This window comes from Sturnus vulgaris, chromosome 4 (assembly GCF_052056855.1).
Source record: "Sturnus vulgaris isolate bStuVul1 chromosome 4, bStuVul1.hap1, whole genome shotgun sequence".
NCBI classification, from domain to species: Eukaryota; Metazoa; Chordata; class Aves; order Passeriformes; family Sturnidae; genus Sturnus; species Sturnus vulgaris.
In genome coordinates this window covers 34,978,131-34,996,921 of record NC_142246.1, presented here as the reverse complement: position 1 = coordinate 34,996,921, position 18,791 = coordinate 34,978,131, and the positions used below count along the sequence as shown (strand labels likewise).

The following is an 18,791-nucleotide window of genomic DNA, read 5'->3' as shown; positions in this document are numbered from 1 at the left end:
ACTAGTGGAGTGTTTCTGGGGTTTTGGTTGGTTACTTTTAAAAATGCTCTAAAATATAAATCAAGCCAAAAAATAATTTAAAACTAAACTTTCCCAAATCTAGAGCCTTGAAAAAATGTATGAGTGTTTAAGGACATATCTTTATTTGTATTTAATACCTAAATACTGTCAAAAGCAACTTTCTACTATTCAAAATCTAGTCATATTTTACTTCAGAGACTGAATTCTGCATATGCAAATTCAGCCACCTCATTTTTGATCTTTATACTCAACAGTGTTTTCAGTTTGATTCTTAAAAATCATTCCAGTTTCTTAAAAATTCCAGATTCTTAAAAATCATTCCAGGTAGCACAATTTGTAGGCCATCATATAAGTGCTTCTTTGAATTACTTTTTTTCAAATGGATATTGGATTTAGGGTTTTGACAAGACAATTTCTAATCACTTAAAAATGTTTAAATTGCTTATGAATATTAGCACATATGGGTATGTGATCTTGAAAATAGCTTTAGAACTTGTGAAATATCCTAGATTCTGAAAGAATGCTTCTGTAACTTGGAAAAGTGGCTGTTGCACAATAATAATATCACAGATTTTCTAAAGACCTGCTGGCATGGGTTCTTTAGGTTGTCAAAAGGTATAAAATAGAAAGCTTTGTTGTTGTTGAAGTCAGTTGCCCTGACCCTTAGATTTGTTGCTGTAGTTTAATTATTTTCTGTCAGATATTTTCTCTGTAAGATATTACAAAATTTTGTTCAATACTGTTTCAATGTCTTCCTTTTAGCTTTCCATCACTTGGATACAGGTATTTTTCTTTCTGGAGAAAATTCAAGCTTATTTTTTCCCTTAGTAAAGTCACAAGCTTTTCAAATTTCTCTATGGCCTAATTTTTAATTGTGATAAATACTTGAAAGTGAGATAGAAAGCAGTTGCAAATATTGGATAGTAGCTTACTTGAATATTTTTAAGCTCAGGACAACATACTGAAAATCCAGAGGTAATCAGGATTTTTTGCCTTACACAGGGGCAAGTCAGTCTTGAGGTTCACAGAAGAAATGATGTCTGTATGAATAGAAGAGTCACAGAATAACTAGCTACTAAAACTTACATAGAAAAATTCTCAAATAATTTCTTAGTATTATGTTCCCTTCAGCTGTTTGTTGTGTGAAGGATAGGGTAACAAATGGTAAAAAGTTTAGGAAAACATAAGAAAAAATGTCGGTTTTTTAAAACAGTTTTCCCTTGAGAAGGATGAAAATAGGTATCACATTCTTTTCCTATATAATCTCTCTATTTCAATGTCACATGAGCACCAAGCCATTCTGGATGGTACCAACAGATGTCCTACATTGCTGTCATGATGCTTTAGAAGCCTGGAATTCTGAGGATAGTTTCATGACACAGAACCACATTATCAGATTTGCTTCTCTCCTTTCCCATCCCTGCTTACATACTCTTCCATTCCACTTTGAGATGGTTCTGATCCTTAAGAATTGCACAGCTGTTTAATTCAACCAACTAAAGCAACAGAAAATTAATTAATTACTTTCCTAATGAATAATTAAGCCTCATTTATTGAACAAAAATAGTCTTAGAGACTGAGGATGCTTCTACACTTCTCTGGAAATAGTATTTTTTCAGTAAACTCTTCTTTATAAAAGGAATGTAAAAGAGAAAATAGTTTCCTTCTATTACAAACCATCAAGAGTAACTACATGTCATTTTTTGTTTGTGCAGGGATTTAGCAGTTGATCTTCTTATGATGATTCCTGATAATAAACTGCAGTTAGTAAAACTATGTGCTTTTTATCCTGGATGCATAGCAGAAATAAATGACCTGCATGAAAAGGTACAACGTAAAAGAACTTACCTGAATCTAATAAGGTTTTGTATTGATTTATTTACTAATTTCAAAAACATAAGGCCATATAAAACCATAGGATTTGTCTCCACAGTCTTATATATAACATATCCTTTTCACCTCTATTAGTCTTTGTTGAATTCGTTTTCAGTATTGTACAATAAATTTAGTTCTTTATTTCTATCCTTTGTGCACTATTTTCCTGATACACGTTACTTTCTGAAGTAGCTTATGATCTTCAGAATTACCTGTCAGTATGATTTATAACCTACTAGATGTGCAGCCTAATCATGTTTTCAACGATCAACTTTCTATAGTCCGAATTGTTTTACATCTTATGCCTGTAATATCCATAAATGCCCCCTTTCCTCTTCAGCAGCAGAAGCATCTGCTTAGGTTGCACTCCCTTAGGCTGCAACTCAGACTGCACGTTTATTAAACAGTAGTAAAAACTTCACAGAAACATTAGCAATGAAAACTGGTACTGCTTAAATTAAAGTTACAGAACATTTTGGAGTGTTGCTCTGGTCTAGATGACTTTCTTAATGTGCATTATATGCAAATATGCTTTTCAATGACTCCTTCAGAGAGAATTTTTTCTTAGTGTTATGTGCAAACATCAGTGTTTCTCTGCATCTTAGAGAAGTTTTTGAATATTTCAGTAATTTTCTCGCAAAATGTTTGTTTTCCAGTGTAATCTTCCTGATGTGGAAGAATGCATGCGAGTGGCAGAGACAATGCAGGCAGATGGGGATGTGTTTGAAACAATAAAGTACTATCTGTTAAGCACAGAACCTGAAAAGGCTCTCCCTGTTGGCATTCAGTATGTGAAAGGTAGGTACTTGGATGAAGAAAATTTTTAAAGCAAAAGTCCTTTGTATAGCTTGCCTCATGAGATATTTTTCATTTTATTTTTCAACAGAACAACTTTGTGGCTCAGATTGGACATTAGATTCAGTCTTTCCATATCTTGATCTTCTAAGTTACATACGGACTGAACAGCTAATGTTGTCTAAGTGCAGTGAGTGAGTATATTTTCCTGACTTAGAAAAGTGAAACTTTCCTTAAATCTTTCAGATTGTGTGTGTGTATATATACACACATATATACACACACATATATATATACACACATATATATATAGGTGCACACTGTTAGTATAATTTTTTTTGTTTAACAGAAGAGGGACACAAAAAAATCCAGCAAGCATGCTTGTTTCCAGTCTGGAGAATAGAATGTAGACTCTCCCAAATTTTGAAGGTTTAGCAAGGAAAAAAAATACATTTTATTGCTTCTTTCTCTGTGGAATATTTACAATGTGTGAATCAATGCTGGTTTCATGTGAAGAGCTTCACTTTGATCAGCTCTGGTTTCAGTTTCCTGAAGTGGTGTCGTAGGCTTTTATGTCAAAGTACTAAGGAATGTTGGGCTGCCACTTTCAGAATTAACTCTAAAATAGTTGAATAGCTCTGGTTCATCTTTATGAAGAATGGTTGAAGCCAGGCCTAGGTGCCTACATAAGTACATGTGTGAAGAACGAAAAGTAAAGAAAAGTTGGGGAAACTTGGTGAAACTGAAATCAGCACTAATATTTGGGGTAGTTTTATTTACATTTAGAGTTCTATCACACTAAAAGGTCTGAGTGATGTTTTTGTAACTTTACATGATTGTGCTTAAAAATTGTGTTGTATATTTAAAATTTAATAAAAGAGATCAATATGAAGCAGATGGAGTCTCTTCTAATAAGTCCATGACACAGAAAGTAAGCATAATCAGCAAACACATATTCTCCACAAAAGGTGGATGGATAAATTAGGTTTTAAAATTATAAGGTGAATATTAGTTTGTTTAATATTTTTCCAAATGCTTTTTGTTCTTCATGATTGATACTTGTTCATTTATAGATTTCGGAATGAGTTGCTGATTTTGTGTGGTTACATTGGTGCTTTACTTGCTATCAGAAGACAGTACAATAGCATTGTACCTGCACTGTATGAGTATACAAGGTAAGACTGTTTTCATTAACTCTGAGTAATCTCAGTCCTTATTATGACATATACCATACATTGACCCCACTTCTTCACATCTCATCCCAAAAAAATTAAACATCTTTCCTCTTAGCTATCCTCATGTCTGAAACTTGGTGAGAGTATTGGGAAAAGGGAAAAGGAGGATTTGTTGTGGGTTTGTTTTTTTCTTTTCTGAACTTAAAGAAATAACAAGATGAAATACAAGCTTTTACAGGAGGGCTATTTTGATAGGGATACTAATAGACTAGTAACAAGCAGTCTATGAGACTCATTTTGTGATGTTTTTGGCTGTAAAACTTTCAATTACCTATTATGTAAAGAACCACAGAACAACATCGCTCAAAGTTTTGTTTTTGGATTGCCCAATATCTTCAAGACTCACCGATTTTTAGGTTCTAGCCCATCTTTAACTGGGCACTTGCCTGCTTAAAGTGGACAATTTACATGCCTCAGCAGGACATTTTTAAAGTGTCCTAACACAAATGAAAGATGGCAGAATTAGGTCAGGTAGTAACTGCCCCTTATATTATATTTTAATACATAAAAATATATCCTTTGTAAGGGCTTTGAAACTGTTTTCTGCAAGTGACACAAGGCTGTCCCAAAGTATGTGTTGAACCATGTTTCTCTAACAGCATTTTTACCATATGTGGTATAAGTAGGCAAAATGCATCCTTAATTTTAGTAAAGTTGACAATATTAAGAAGTAAAAATACATATAGCCTTGAAATATAAAGTGGTCTCAAATAAAAAAAAATTACAGCAAATTAAATAAGGTGTAAATAGGGATAATTGAAATAAAATTTAAATCTAAAGCTATACTTTTATAACTTTTATGAGTATTACTAAAGTCTAAGATAGTGTATATTGTGAAGGATCAATTCTTGTTCACAGTTACTCCATATTCATTCAGAAATAGTTTTGCTTTACTACTGTCTATCATGTTTTGCTTCTAAGAAAATTGTCATTATTATGATTAATTTGGACTTTAATTACTTGCATTCCTTTTCAGTCAGCTTTTAAAAAGACGGGAAGTATCTGTACCTTTGAAAATTGAACAGCTTTCTGAGGAATTAGATGCATGGAGAGCTTGCACACAAGCAAACAAGTAGGTGGAAAAATATAAAATTCCCGTGAGTGAGACTAGTAGTATTTAACGGTTTAGTTATAAATTTATTCCCTTTGTAAAGTCTGAATGTCACTGCTTTGCAAGTCTTAATTTCTAACAGAAATTAGGAAGCAAAGTTGAAAACCAAATTTCTTTTACATTCCTAGGCCTACAGATGAGTTGCCATGCACCCCGCCCTCTGAATCACAGAGAGCGCTCTATTCGGTACTCGTATCGCGAATTCAGGAGGAGCCTCTGAAGGGAATGGTTGGGCCAGACTGTGTCACTGGATCAAATCTTCCTAGTCATTCAGATGTTCATACCTCCTGTTTGACAGGGCTAAAGATCCAGGTACGGGTTCAGAGAGCTGAAGTGTTTTTTTTGCTGATAGCACTGACTACTTGTGAGGTTGCCATAAATCAAAGGTCCCTCCCATCATTTGGTTTGGAAACATGTTTACCTTGTTATCACAGAAGCAGAGTTAAAAGAGACAGGCAGTGACATCTGCTATATAAGAAATGCTATATACAGAATTGTCTAATCAAATAGTTGTCATTTCCCAAATCCAAAACATTTTAATTTCCTTTGCCAAATGTTGTGTCTAAAGTGTGTGTATCTTATTGACTACTCCCTCACCAGAGCTCAAATAAAAGCCATGAAATTTTTTGTCTTCATCCACATACTAAAATTTTTCTGGTTTTGGTTTTTATCACTCTGGAAATGCATACTATAAAACTTGGAATTCATTGCTAATTAAATCCAGATATTAGAAGACTATTCAAATATATTTATTCATCACTCACATAGTTTTACCATTAATACACATCAGTCCTTATAGCACCTCTTTAGCATATGCTGTTATTTTAATAAAGAGAAAATTGAAAGATCCTGAAAGCACTACTCCTGACTCCAGACAATGCCTCAGTGAGAATTTACTTTCCTAGGTGATGCTGAGTCTGTTTCCCCTGTCCAGTGTAAGATGTCAGTCAGCCCAAAGAGTAACAGAGTGGTTTAGGGACTAAGTGGGATGGATAGTTTTGTGACAAAAGTTGGAGTTTACAAAATGTTAGTGGGATTTTTAAGGTAGACAAAATTCTCAACTGCTCACCCTTAATCTAAAAAAATTCGCTCTCAACGCTTACAGATTAGATCAGTGGTCTCTGTCTATCACTGTACTCTCAACGTTTGCTAACAGCCATGTAAAGCTGCCACTGTTACAGTGCATTCAACAAGAATAGCAAATATGGTGTCACCAGCTTGTCATCTACAGGATCCTTGTTTCTGGATTAGCTTATATTAGGAGTCATGGTTTTAGGCATGCAAATCAGCTCAACAATCAAAATCAGTTATCTGGTTAACTCTACTGAAGTACAGCAGCCTACTTGTATGGGTTTACCAGTTTTACGTAGCAAGTTTGGAGAGCATAACTCTTTAGGAAAGCACTGAAACTAAACTGCAGGTTTGAGAGCAGATTTTGTGAAATAAATAAATTAGCAAAAAGCTCTTTTTCCATCACATGAACTAGTACTTTGTCCTTTTCATAGTAAATATTTCAAATTATTCTGTAGACTGCATGTAGACACTGTTTTCAAACAATTCATGGAGGCATTATATCCGAGGTGTTTTTGTGGATAGGAAAAAGCACAGATCAGCAGAAATAATGATAGACACGATGAAATATGGACACTATTCTGAAGAAAAATGCTTGTTACCTCAATTTCTAATTCAAGCTAAATTTAACTCTGGAATAGTTGACAAGCGTGTATAAAATAACAATAAAACACATCAAACTAAAAATTTAAATAATATAAAAGGTTCAGTTGACAGATTTGGGAACATAAGTGCCCTCAATTCATAATGTGTAGCTGTTATCAGAGTTTTAAGTGAGTGGGAAAAAATTTCTATATGAACATAGCAGGTAGGTCTAAAGGAGGTTTTATGTTCTTCTCAGATCAAATGTGCTTTCTGTTGTGGCCTTTACACAATACATGTATAATTTCCTTTTCTTTTCCTTCCCAAACATTTTTGCTTTGCAGGGTCCTGTGTTCTTCCTTGAAGATGGAAAATCTGCTATTTCACTGAATGATGCTTTGATGTGGGCCAAAGTGAATCCTTTTTCACCACTAGGAACAGGAATACGACTTAACCCATTTTGATGAGGTGTTTCCTCTGTACTTTATAGTGCTTAAAATAATACTCTGGGGGTTAATGCTGATTTAACCTTGATTGTCAAAGGACAGAAAGACGGTAGTTGATTTTTCTGAAGGTCAGTGTCTTGAACTATGAAAATTGTAAAATGAGAACAAAAGAATTTCAATACAAATATTTGTTGAGAATCCAAAGAAAAAAGTTATTTAATAATCCAAAGAAAAAGTCCTAATTTCATATATAGCCATGTCATTTTTTTTAGTAAGGATGTTGTTGTCAGACAATTATTTTTGTCAACTCTGTATGAATAGATACTTTGTAAAGTAAGCAACTACCTACATGTTACCAAAATATGATAACAAACTCTGAAACCCATAAACACTCTTTCAAATATATAATAGTAGAATTACTTTATTGACAGCAACTGCAAACTGTTTTTAGAATGACTGGAACATTTTGGCTGTTTCACACACTGTCCCTCTTTTTAATTTGAACAATTTAATTTTTACACACAGGGTTCTATAGCAAAAGTAAAATTTAAAGAGTAGATTTTTTTTCATCCGCTTGTTATTGTGCTTTAATAGCAGTACAAATGTTTTGGTCACTGATGTTTTGTTTAGATTATCTATTTATTGTTTATTTATTTAGATTATCTAGATTACGAAATTCTGTTTTCTAATGCGATCACATTTGGCAACATGCCCCATTATACCTTACACTGGAGGATAAAACTCTTTATAAACTTTTTTTTAAGAAAGGCTTTGTATAGAACAAACAGCATATTTATTGAAGTTATTTAACTATGCCATGTACATTTAAAATGCTTGTTTTCTTTTTACATTTTGTATTACTTACAAACATGCATATAGTATGAGTAAATACTTGTGCATATATATTTTTATTTACTAAATCTGCGCTCAAATGGAAAAACAGTTATGGCAATAGAATACTAAAAATGTTTAAACTTAAAAGCTGTTTATAGTATGGAATTTAATTATAAGGCAAATATTATACTCATTATTCTTATTAATAATTCTTAGAATTGCTCACATGTAGAAAAGATGCCTTTGTTACAATACTCTTTATTAGCTTAATTGATGGCACATAAGCAGAAATCTACTTTATATGTTCTTATATTTTTTGCTGCTGCTTTAAAATAAATTTTAAAATTTATTTGAATTCCCGATAGTCACATGAAATATAAAGAGGTTGCAATTAAAAATTGGCAGAATTATTTCTATAGCAACTGTTCTAAAAATGGAAATAGTATCAGGGCTCTATTTAGCAGGTCCTATCAAACAGTCTTCAATATAGAGGTAAGCTTTGCCCTTATTTAAGTATAGAAATGACAGTGCCACCATACTGGAAAGGTGGGATCGAGATCAGAAATAAAAGAAAATCTTGGATTGTTTTTTCCCTCCCTCTTTAAAATGGCAAAATTTCACTCTAGCAATGTTCTATAGTATTATTACAGGGTTTCTGGTGTAAGAATGTTGGGCAGAGGGAACACAGCTGTTTTGTACCCTAAAAACCCCATTTTTGTATGTACTTGGGTGCTGGAACTGAATCTTTTACTTACTGCAAGTATTCTTTGAAAATGTTTTTCCTTTGTTTACTTCTTGCAGAAGAAGAATTTTGTTTCAGAAGTTAAAATTCGTAGTTTTTGAAAGAATTTTCCATCAGTCAGTATCTGATCTTGCTTCTGTCATATGAAAGACTATCTGTCTTTTAGCACATAAATTGCACAACCTGTTATGTAAAAATTGTTGATACAGAGGTGGAGAGCACAGGTAAGAACCGAACATGCAGCCCCATGACTGATGATTGGGATCTGAAGCATTGACTCAACTGCCATTCTAATATATTTTAAATCTTTTGTTGTATCATAAGGAGTTTTACTAATATTTCACAGTCAAAATATCTTAAATATGTAGTATAACTGCATCGATGTGTTGCACATAAATTGTGCCTTAACGTGGAATCTTGGGCAAATCTACTGCCTCTAAATTACAGAGTGAGGGTTAGGAACTCTTTCCTTACTAAAATACAAAAATTAAGTCAAAGGACGTTTTTTATATTGGGGATCCATCAGGTAACAGTCATTGTGAGTAACATGAGGTTGCATTTTCCTTAAAGTTGTTTTTACAGTGGTGAGTGAGGGGAATATGCAGAAAAAGTTGTAATTGTGTCTGCTGTTGCAACTGTCAACTGGTGCATCATTTTCAAAAATAATTTCAGATTGCTAATATGTAGCTTCATTGTCTAGTACAGCAAGTCAAATACAGGTATCTCCCCCTGAATATTAAAGAATACTTCGTCTTCAAAAGACTGACTCCTCTGTAAAAGTCATATTTCCATTTCAATTAAAAAACATTTGAAGCTACACAGCTAGTGCTTTCCAATTATTATTAAATCTCAGTTATGTTCAACATCCCTGCAAAACCAAATCCATTGTTCTATGGAAATAACCTGTCCAACAGTACTGACATGTTTGTAGGCTTCAGAGACAGCTTCACTGGCAGCTGCAGCCTGAGATAGGAGATTTGGCACTTTAAACCCCTGCTGTGGACTGGAACGATGCCGTTCGTTCCGCCCTGCGTGTGGCTCCCGCCAGGCTGTGCCAGTGATGCTGCACTGGCCACGCTCAGAGCCGAGCAGCCCCACAGCACCAGGACAGGCCCCAGGAGAAGCACAAGGAGAACCTTGTATTCCACAGGATTTCTCACCCACCAGTGCAGTACCTCCTGTGGGTCTCTGGAATACTTTCAGCAAGCCTACAGGATTTCACTGTTATATTTAGAACACTTTCTAACTGATATAACAATTCATTTAATAAGAGCTTTATTGTAATATTCTATAACAGTGCCCTGACCTCGATCAATGTTTGCTTCAGATCCTGGGTCCTAACATTTTAATACATTACTTAACATTTATTTCATACTAAGAATTCAATCCATCAAAGCCACATTGGACTAGGGCCCTCACAGCATGAGAACAGTAACAAGCCTGTTTCCTTTCATTTCTGGCTAAACAAGGGATCCTTTGTGGAAGAGATTTTACCAAGCACTAACACCAGGTATTTCATTGCTCTGTGTTTTTGGTATGTGGCAGTAGCATGCTCTGATCTGCCAAAGACCTGCTCCAGTGCATAGTCCTGCCAGGCCAACCACATCCATTCCCTATTTTGTTTGTCCCTGTCACATAATAACAGAAGCAATGTCCCATCCAACTCAGCTCAGCCTGCCAAAATGAACTCAATTTTCACATAATTATCTGGTAGCAAAAGATGGAAGTGTCTCTTGCCTGAGATCAAAGTAATGGTATTACCACAAGCCAGTTTCTTCTGACTAATCTATTCTGTAACATTACAGAAAAAATAGTACCAAGTATCTGTAAACTACAAAGATGGTCTAGTCTGTTCTTTGGATGGGGTGGCAGGGATCAGGGGGAATAGATATTGCAAATGCCACAAGAGCGTGAATACACTTATTTGCAATGAGATGGCTTGGACTCTGGTGTGATTCTCATCCAAACTTTTAACATTATCTAGTTGCATTCCAAAGAGGTGTTTTGCAGAATAGCCAGGTTTGCTCCAAACTAATATAGGTGTATATAAGAGCTTTTTTTGCCACTTTGTCTGAATCAAACTTGAAAAGCAATGTGTACACCAGAAAGTGAGGTGCTAAATGAGCTCATTTCATGTGGAGAAGTTCAACAGTGATGTGGTTGGCTTGATAGTTCAAAGTTGGCTTGTTTGTCAGAGTAATATACAGTAATGGTGTTGTACCTGAAAACACAAATTGCTACTTTCTGAATTAAAACAAAAACCACTACATTCACCCTAGTACAGACTCAGGATATGATGGACTCTGAAGCAGCTCCTCATATTTGCATTTGACTTTCCTTTACAAGGACTCCAGAAAAGACCCCTAACTAGAATTTTTGTGGGGAACAGAAGAAAATTAAGGTTATTTAACATGGTGACAAGACAGCTACATTTTTTTATTAGGTGCATATAATTTAGCAACTGAGTAAGCATTCCTCTTTGTGAAAGCGTCTTCTATAGTTAGTTCCTCACTTAGCATCTTTCCAGTAGAAATATAAATACTGAAAGGAGTCACTGAAAAGGAATGGAAGAGGGTGAATCACCAAGGGCAAATGGCAAGTTTTCAGGTGTCCTGTGCTTTGGTTTGCAGGAACTGAGTATCAGTCACTGAGAAAGTAATCTGTTCTCAAAGGAATGCCACGTGACAAGAGGGAAAGGAGGAGCGCTGTATTTTCATCTATTCTGATCACAATCATCAAAAATTCAAGGGCATGAACAAAGCCTTAGGGTTTTCTGATCTCTCTTGAGCACGTCACCATTCCATCTCTAGCTAGAGTTGAACAATACCTTTTCACAGAAATGCTAGCTGGAGTATTCTGGGAATTTGCAATAGGATGTTTGAAGCTGGGAAAATGTTTACAAAACAGGTAGTAAGAGAAGTAATGTCCTCTCATGAGCTCTACCCATATTGATACAGAAAACTGACATTTTTGAAACCTTGTGTTCATCTCCTGAAGTTGAGCTTGAAGATTCAGTATCCACATCTCCACTATATGCCTTCAGAAACCTCATAGACACTACACATTAAAATATGCCTTTTTTTTGAGGCAAATAATTATTTAATATGCCCCTTAAATGCTCGTGATACAGCATTGTTATGAAAAGATAAAGGAAGTGTCCATATCATTCTTTTACAAGAGAATATCAAAAGCATCTCTGCATTAAAGTTTTTGAGAAATGTTACTAATTGTACCAATAAACAGAATTCTATAAAAAATTGAGGTTGTGTTCACATCAGCTTAATTACAATTCACAGCACAGGCAGTGAGGAAGAGTAAAGGAAGTTTCTCACTGTGATTAATGAATTGTCTTTATAAAGAAAAAGAATTGACATCTAATTGCTTTATTTTTATCAATGCATATAGTGCACCCTCAATGCATAAAGTGCACCCATCACCAAGTATTTTTAGGTACATGAACAACAGAAATTTAAAAATACATAAAATATTGACTCCAAATGGACAAACTTAACAAATAATAATGAAGAAACTCTCCGTGGTTCAGGTGTGTCAAACAGATTTTAAAAACATAAACACAATTAAAGTTAACAGCACTAAAGCTATTAGGGGTTAAGATAAAGTTATACAATCATGTCCCAGAGTATCAGCACACTTGTTCAATTCAGCTGGATTAGCACCTTGGCACTAGTTGCTGAATGGCTCCCAATTACTATTACATTACAAACACCAGGTGTCAAAGATAGGATTTTTTTAAGCAATATGCAAAAGGCTTTTTTTTCCGCCCAGCAGTTCTTTAGATAAAACATACAATAAACAGAAGAAAATGTACTTGCTATATTTAAGTTTCTAACAATCAATTACTATGTTATCTGTACTGTAAGAAATTCTTAAGTATTGTTGGCAACTGAAGTTGTGGAACAAGATGCAGTCTAGCTCTTCCTATGTAATTTCGGATACATAGTCGGCAGAGCTGACAAAGAGAAGATGGTGTGGCTGCAAACAATAAAGAAAGGAGTTTAATTGTACAACTATAAAAACCAGCGTTTTGTTTACAACAGTCTTGCACAATAACAGGATTTCAAAAAAAGTTTACATTTTGCAATTTTGAACTTTTTCCCCTTCATTGCCTTTCTGTCCTCAAAGATAAAGACTTGGGTTACTTAAACTTTAATAATAGTTAGGGAAATACTAAAGAAAGCAAGACAAGGTCAGTTTTTTAAAATTAAGTACCAACTCCCAGAAAATATCTGATGTCAATAAGTTTAAAAACTGCAGACTCGTTGTTTTCTCCGGACAATAAACCTCTATCTGTGTCATGCCATGTAATTTTTTCTTTGCTCTAACTTTTAAAAACACTAATAATCTTGGTAGAGTTGTGAAAATATACAATTTTTAGAGGGGTTTTTGTTAATAGCATTCAGACTACAGAGTGTTTTTTTGGAGGAAAACATGAATCAGTATTACTTGTGAGTTCATATCTAAAGAGATGCCCATGGTTATTGAAATAGTTTCATTCTCTTGTGGCTTATTTTTACATTATACATAGCTCAGTCTGAACAAGTCCAGTTCCCTTTGGAATATTCTCTTTCTCCAAAGCAGATAGACCTTTAAGAGGTTTGAGGGACTGTAGACTCTTTAGTCTCCTGTTTCCCAGGTTTTTATAATTTTTTAAAGAAAATTTAGAAAATTAAACTTCTTAGGCTTTTCCCACAGTCAAAATAATTTGCTTTATATGCACATAAAATACATATTTTAAAATATTATGACAGCTGACCAAACTGAAATATATTTTTAACCTGTTTCTTTTTAACAAGGTCTGTAAAAACCAGTAAAAATGTAGCTTTAGTATCTACTTGTGTAAACACCCAATAAACACATGATGATACTTTTTCAGCTTGTATAAATTCTGATGCTGCTTGGTCAATGGGCTCTGGCCTGAGGGTAAATATTGCTGAGTATGTTTATAGTCAGAAAGGAAATTACCTGAATGCTCATGTATTCATTTCATACAGCACAGTGTTACCTTCTATAATATGGGTTGTTTGGACTGTTAAGTTTGGGCTTTTTCTAGGTGGGTTTTTTTTTAATAATACAAGTTGCAGCTTCAAAAATAAACATAAAACTTACCTTCATGGAAGAGCAGCAGTCCCTCCACTAAACTGCTTGGGGCAGCTAAATCAACAGGCCTCTCAAAATCTGAATTTTTGGCATTTATGTCTGCCCCAAATTCAAGGAGTAAATTTACAATCTCTGTACTAGAATGCTGAGCAGCAGCATGGAGTGGAGTCTGCAAATGCTTTCCTTTCTGCACGTTGGCACCTGGTGGGCAGATGCACATAAAGAGACATAAGAAGAGATTAATTAAATTTGCCATTGAGTAAGAAAAATGAGGCTAAAAAAACAAACAAAAATCATCACTGGCCTGGAATGCCACAGTGCATTTAACCACTTTATTAATTTTATTGCATAGAACTATAACTAATCACATTATTGTTTTCTTTGGGTTTTGTTTTTTTATCCTAGGTTTTATTACCTAAGTACAACAAGATTAAAAGGTATCAGGTACCAATTTAGTAACATGAGCATCACTGTTGCCTAATCATAAAAAAGCACTTTTCAAGAAAATTTGTACTATATAAAAAAACTACTTTCCTTATTTAAGTCTTTAAAAAAAAATCACTAAACTGAAGTTTTGTATGTTTATTTTTGTAAGTACATCAACTCAATAAAGAATCTTGGACGCCTTAAAATTTTCACATATTGAAGTTGGCAAAGGGTTGAAACAGACATTCATCCCATTCAACCTTTATTTATTAATCTATAAATTAGGTTTAATTTTAGTTAAGATGAGATACACATTCAAGAAAGCTAATAGGGGAAAAAAACCCAAACCATTAATTCTCCCAATCCATGGGTTCTAATTATTAGACTTTTATATTAATAGGTAACTGTTAACATGTCTTAAATTAAAATGGACTCAATTAATTTTCAATAATGCATTGACATTCAAGAAAAAAAATCTGTACAAGACTTAAACTAAACTAGCTAGGTGGAAGAAACTCCCTTAAAGGCAACCTTACAGATGAATCCTTAGGTGCATCTAAAATCCAGCCTTCTTCAGACTTCTTTCTGACCTTGTGAGACCAAAAATTGCCTTCTGTACCAACTTTACTCCCTGAATCAACAATTTTTGCATTTTAAATGTCCATTTGAGTAAAATAAGTTTATAATGTCACAGGTCTAGCAACTGGACCCGAAATCTGAGTAATTCACTGTTTGCAGCAATTTGAGCATGCTTCTGCAGTACCATTCTCTTGCTTATTTCATTGTTTATCTGCCTTTCAACTTCTAATACATTCTCACAAACTGATAAAACATGAAAAAATTTGATTTACATAACTAATTACTTATATTGTCAATTTGCATACCCTTTTCTACTTCAGGGCACCAACAAATGTAGAATATGCCCTTCTGTTACTTTTTTTTTCTGTGTGGGAATATTTCAATCCCAAAATATGCTAATTATACTTTTACTGTTCTTAAACATAAAAAATCATTACATAGGATAATTAATCATCCAAGGAGATGGACTCAATGAGAAACACTTTAGCTGCTTGTGTAAGTTCTAAATATAGTATGCAATCAACTAGAAAAACTATTCTGGTGCAGTGATAGCAAGGCTGAATTATTCATTTAATTATAACATTTTATTTCCTTGTTCTACAGGATGCAAAAGCCCTGTATGTAAATACCTGAAACACAGCAAATTGTCTTTCAGCTATGCCAGCTGTGTCCCTGAACTTGTGCTGAAACAGAGCGAGCCTTCAACATCTCTTACCCATTGATTAAATAAGTAATGTGAAATTTAGGATCAGATGCCTTTAACCTCACCTCTTCCCTCTGCAACTCAGCCTCTATGCCTCGTGAAAAGAACAACCAGAACTTGCTGAAGAATGAAAGCGAGTGGGACCTCATTGCTAAAATAGTTTGACTGAAATCTCAATGATTACTATCTAAATTTTCTCAAGGCTCATTTTTTACCCTTGTTTTTCCTACAGAAAATTAGTATCTATAAAGCTGCAGTATGTGCTGAAAATTTTGAACATTCATTCTTACTGGTCTTGCTTCCTTTTTTCTTCTTATGCTTACTATGGCACCAAAAATACAAGATATAGTAAGTTATAAGAAAACATGAATCAACATAAACTGCAAGCAAGGGTTCCAGTTCAATCGGCTGAGCACAGCCAACTTCAAATGCGAGTACAATATGCTTATTTTACAGACCAGTAATATTTTTATTGAGATCATGACATACCTGCGTAAAGAAGCTTTCGAATACAGTGGATCTGCTGTGAAACACAAGCTACATACAGAGGTGTTCCTAAATGAGGAAGATCTTGATCAACATCTATACCCCAGGATATCAGTACCTCCAGGCATTCACTGTGACCTGTCAGTACAAAGCATGACAGTTTGCTCGACTTCAGTGTCTCATGGACAAAACCACACACATTTCTTAACCCTCTTACTGACACATTGCTCAACTGCTCCATGTTTATTGAGGAGGTGATTTCTTACCTCTGCTGGCTGCTTCATGTGTTGGTGATGGCAGACAGGACTCCCACTGAGCTTTGGCACCATACTGCAACAGGAGCTCAGCACATGCTGCACTGCCTCTCGAACAGGCATTAAATAAAGGTGTCACTCCATCAATCGTTGTAGCATTTACCTAGAAGATATAAAATCTATTTACAAAAAGAATTAAAAGAAAGGTAGATTTTTAAACAGGGAATAGTTAGAAATTGTATAAAATAAATTAAAAAAAAAAAGTACTAGTTAAAATAACAAGTTAACTGACCAGCCCCTGTGAAGCTGTCTTCCTCTTACCATGCTTCTCAGCTGGAATTAGTTTACTATTATTCTTGTTAAACTATGTTGGATAAATACACCTGGAATACTAAACAGCATACATTGACATCTGAGCAGTGAATAACTTTGAAAAGTCATTGCTCTGAGCTTGATTCACTGATACAGAAAATGTACACTTTGTTTACTAACAGCACAAAGGGATCTTCTCTCCACAGCTCTGACAAGAATGAGGATTATTTGCCATTTTCTTCTGTAGTTTTAGTCTCCAGGTTCAAGTGATATTTCACAGGATGGAGACAAAGCTACTGGCATAGGCTCACTGTTTTAATATCAACCTTGCCACCTCACTCTTCAACTGAGTACTTCCAGTGTGAGAGAGTAAGGAGACAAAGAAGGCAACTTCGTGAGGGCTAATACCACTAAAGGAAGGAACACAGGTATGAGGAGAAGGCTCCTTCCAGGACTCTGGCCTATTTTCTTTCATGCAACCCTCACACCCACCAAAACAATTAAAAATACTAAAAATAAACCAAGTGGGAAAATTAATTTTTTCCTTACAGTTTTCTATCTTTAGAATCCTTGTGCTAGCTGAAGTAGGGAGCAATTGGTTTGGAAATACCTATTTTTTTTCTTTTTCTATAATAACACAGACATATTCCACATGCTTCTGAAAACTGAATTTTAAGAACAATAAATATTTCCATTACAAAGATCAGAGACTTGGGAAGCTATGCACTTGAACTCTGGTATCAGCAGACATTGCATTGAAAGTGATCTGTTAAGTCCCCTTTTCAGTTTGGGATAAAAGATAAGACAGCAAAGAGACACTGCTTTTTTCTACTCAGACCAAAGAATTTTAAGAGCACACAGGTGCACTGTGACAGCAGACATTCTGAAGATTAAAAAAACAGTCTTCTGAAAGCCACTCAAAGCAAGAGGAACCCAGTAGAGGAATGCATTCCATATTTTAGAAGAGAAATAGTATCATGATTACTGCTAACAGATTCACTCCAACTCGTGACTGTCTCAATGGCTGCCCATCACTGTCATTTGCTAACATTCAGATGGAAGCTGTAATTACATGAGATTAACACAGCCAATAGGGTGAGACCAGTTACATTAAAATCAAGGAATATATCCTTCTCAGTTAAGCCGAGGGTAGAACTGGACTTCATATAAAAGAAAACAAAACCAAAGACTTACATTTGCTCCTGCTTCAAGGAGGATTCTTGCACATCCTACATGATCTCCCAGGCAGGCTTCATGGAGTGGAGTTACCTGGTCAATTGTTAGTGTGTCTACATTGTACCCCTAAAATAGATGTGAATGGTATTTAAAGATCATAAAAAACCCATTAAGAGTAATTTCCTCACACTACTGTTCAAATGAATAGTTTACAACACTCTAAATAAGCTTAAAATTCAACTTGCAATAAGTCAATCCTCAGTGAGCATTTATTTTTAGTAAGAAACAGGCATAAAATATGTAGACTGTTTAGATGCACAGTGACAGGGCAAAAAGCAACAGACCCAACTAAGAAAATAGCAAGTTCCAAGTAGCTATGTGGGAAAAAAAATTAACTGGGAGAGAGTGAAACTCTGAAACAGATGAGGGAAAGGTTGGTGCATCTCCACTCTTGATGATCTTTAAAACCCCACAAAGACCTGAGTCTAAACTCTCCTGTGATTCTGTCATCCTGTGAATTAAGTCTGAAATATCCAAACCTACGAATTTTTGCAAAGAAAACACTTATTGGATTGATAAAATCACCAAGCCCTCTAAATTTTTGCAGTAGATGTTGTTTGATTCTTAAGAACTAACAATTCTATCTACAGACTTTCATCAAATATATGCTATAGTATAATTTTTCAATATTGAATTAGCTAATAGGACAATATTCTAATATAAAAATTTAGCATTTACAGTGTCTCCTTTTGATATTAGCAATTATTTTTTAAACTACAACAATGCAAAATCCAGAATCTTTCAGTGATTCTTCCTGTTAACTAGTATCTTCCTTCCTGACTGGCTCTATTTACCCACAGGCTTAAAACAGTGAAACTTTGTTGATTTGTCCCATGCAAGAGGGGAAGACTGACATAAATTTAGATACAATTTGGGGGGGCTGTTTAGGGGGTTTTTTTGTGGGTGGAGGAGTTTAAAACATACAGAGGAAATATTTTAAATACTAGCTTATATCTTATTATATG

General features: G+C 34.6%; 2 protein-coding genes across 11 annotated transcripts in view; one reads left to right on the top strand and one right to left on the bottom strand.

Annotated features, from left to right (window-relative positions):
* The window catches only part of WDR17 (WD repeat domain 17), a 58,908-nt gene extending 49,379 nt beyond the window's left edge, over nt 1-9,529 (top strand). For 5 of the 7 annotated variants that reach the window (XM_088163576.1, XM_088163575.1, XM_088163572.1 and 2 more), the window contains 8 exons: nt 784-804; nt 1,737-1,848; nt 2,553-2,694; nt 2,783-2,885; nt 3,765-3,866; nt 4,903-4,998; nt 5,166-5,349; nt 7,035-9,529. In XM_088163576.1, coding sequence (XP_088019702.1) covers nt 784-804; nt 1,737-1,848; nt 2,553-2,694; nt 2,783-2,885; nt 3,765-3,866; nt 4,903-4,998; nt 5,166-5,349; nt 7,035-7,154 — 880 coding nt within the window. In that variant the 3' untranslated portion in view covers nt 7,155-9,529. Of the gene's footprint in view, nt 1-783; nt 805-1,736; nt 1,884-2,552; nt 2,695-2,782; nt 2,886-3,764; nt 3,867-4,902; nt 4,999-5,165; nt 5,350-7,034 lie in introns of those variants that run through there. The other 2 variants (XM_014884000.2, XR_015803144.1) reach the window with 2 other exon arrangements.
* Nucleotides 9,530-12,079: 2,550 nt separating this feature from the next.
* The window catches only part of ASB5 (ankyrin repeat and SOCS box containing 5), a 39,505-nt gene continuing 32,793 nt past the window's right edge, over nt 12,080-18,791 (bottom strand). For all 4 annotated transcript variants that reach the window (XM_088163580.1, XM_088163577.1, XM_088163579.1 and 1 more), the window contains 5 exons: nt 17,785-17,892; nt 16,291-16,441; nt 16,028-16,162; nt 13,840-14,031; nt 12,080-12,705 (listed from right to left, as the gene is read on the bottom strand). In XM_088163580.1, coding sequence (XP_088019706.1) covers nt 12,578-12,705; nt 13,840-14,031; nt 16,028-16,162; nt 16,291-16,441; nt 17,785-17,892 — 714 coding nt within the window. In that variant the 3' untranslated portion in view covers nt 12,080-12,577. The remainder of the gene's footprint in view (nt 12,706-13,839; nt 14,032-16,027; nt 16,163-16,290; nt 16,442-17,784; nt 17,893-18,791) is intronic.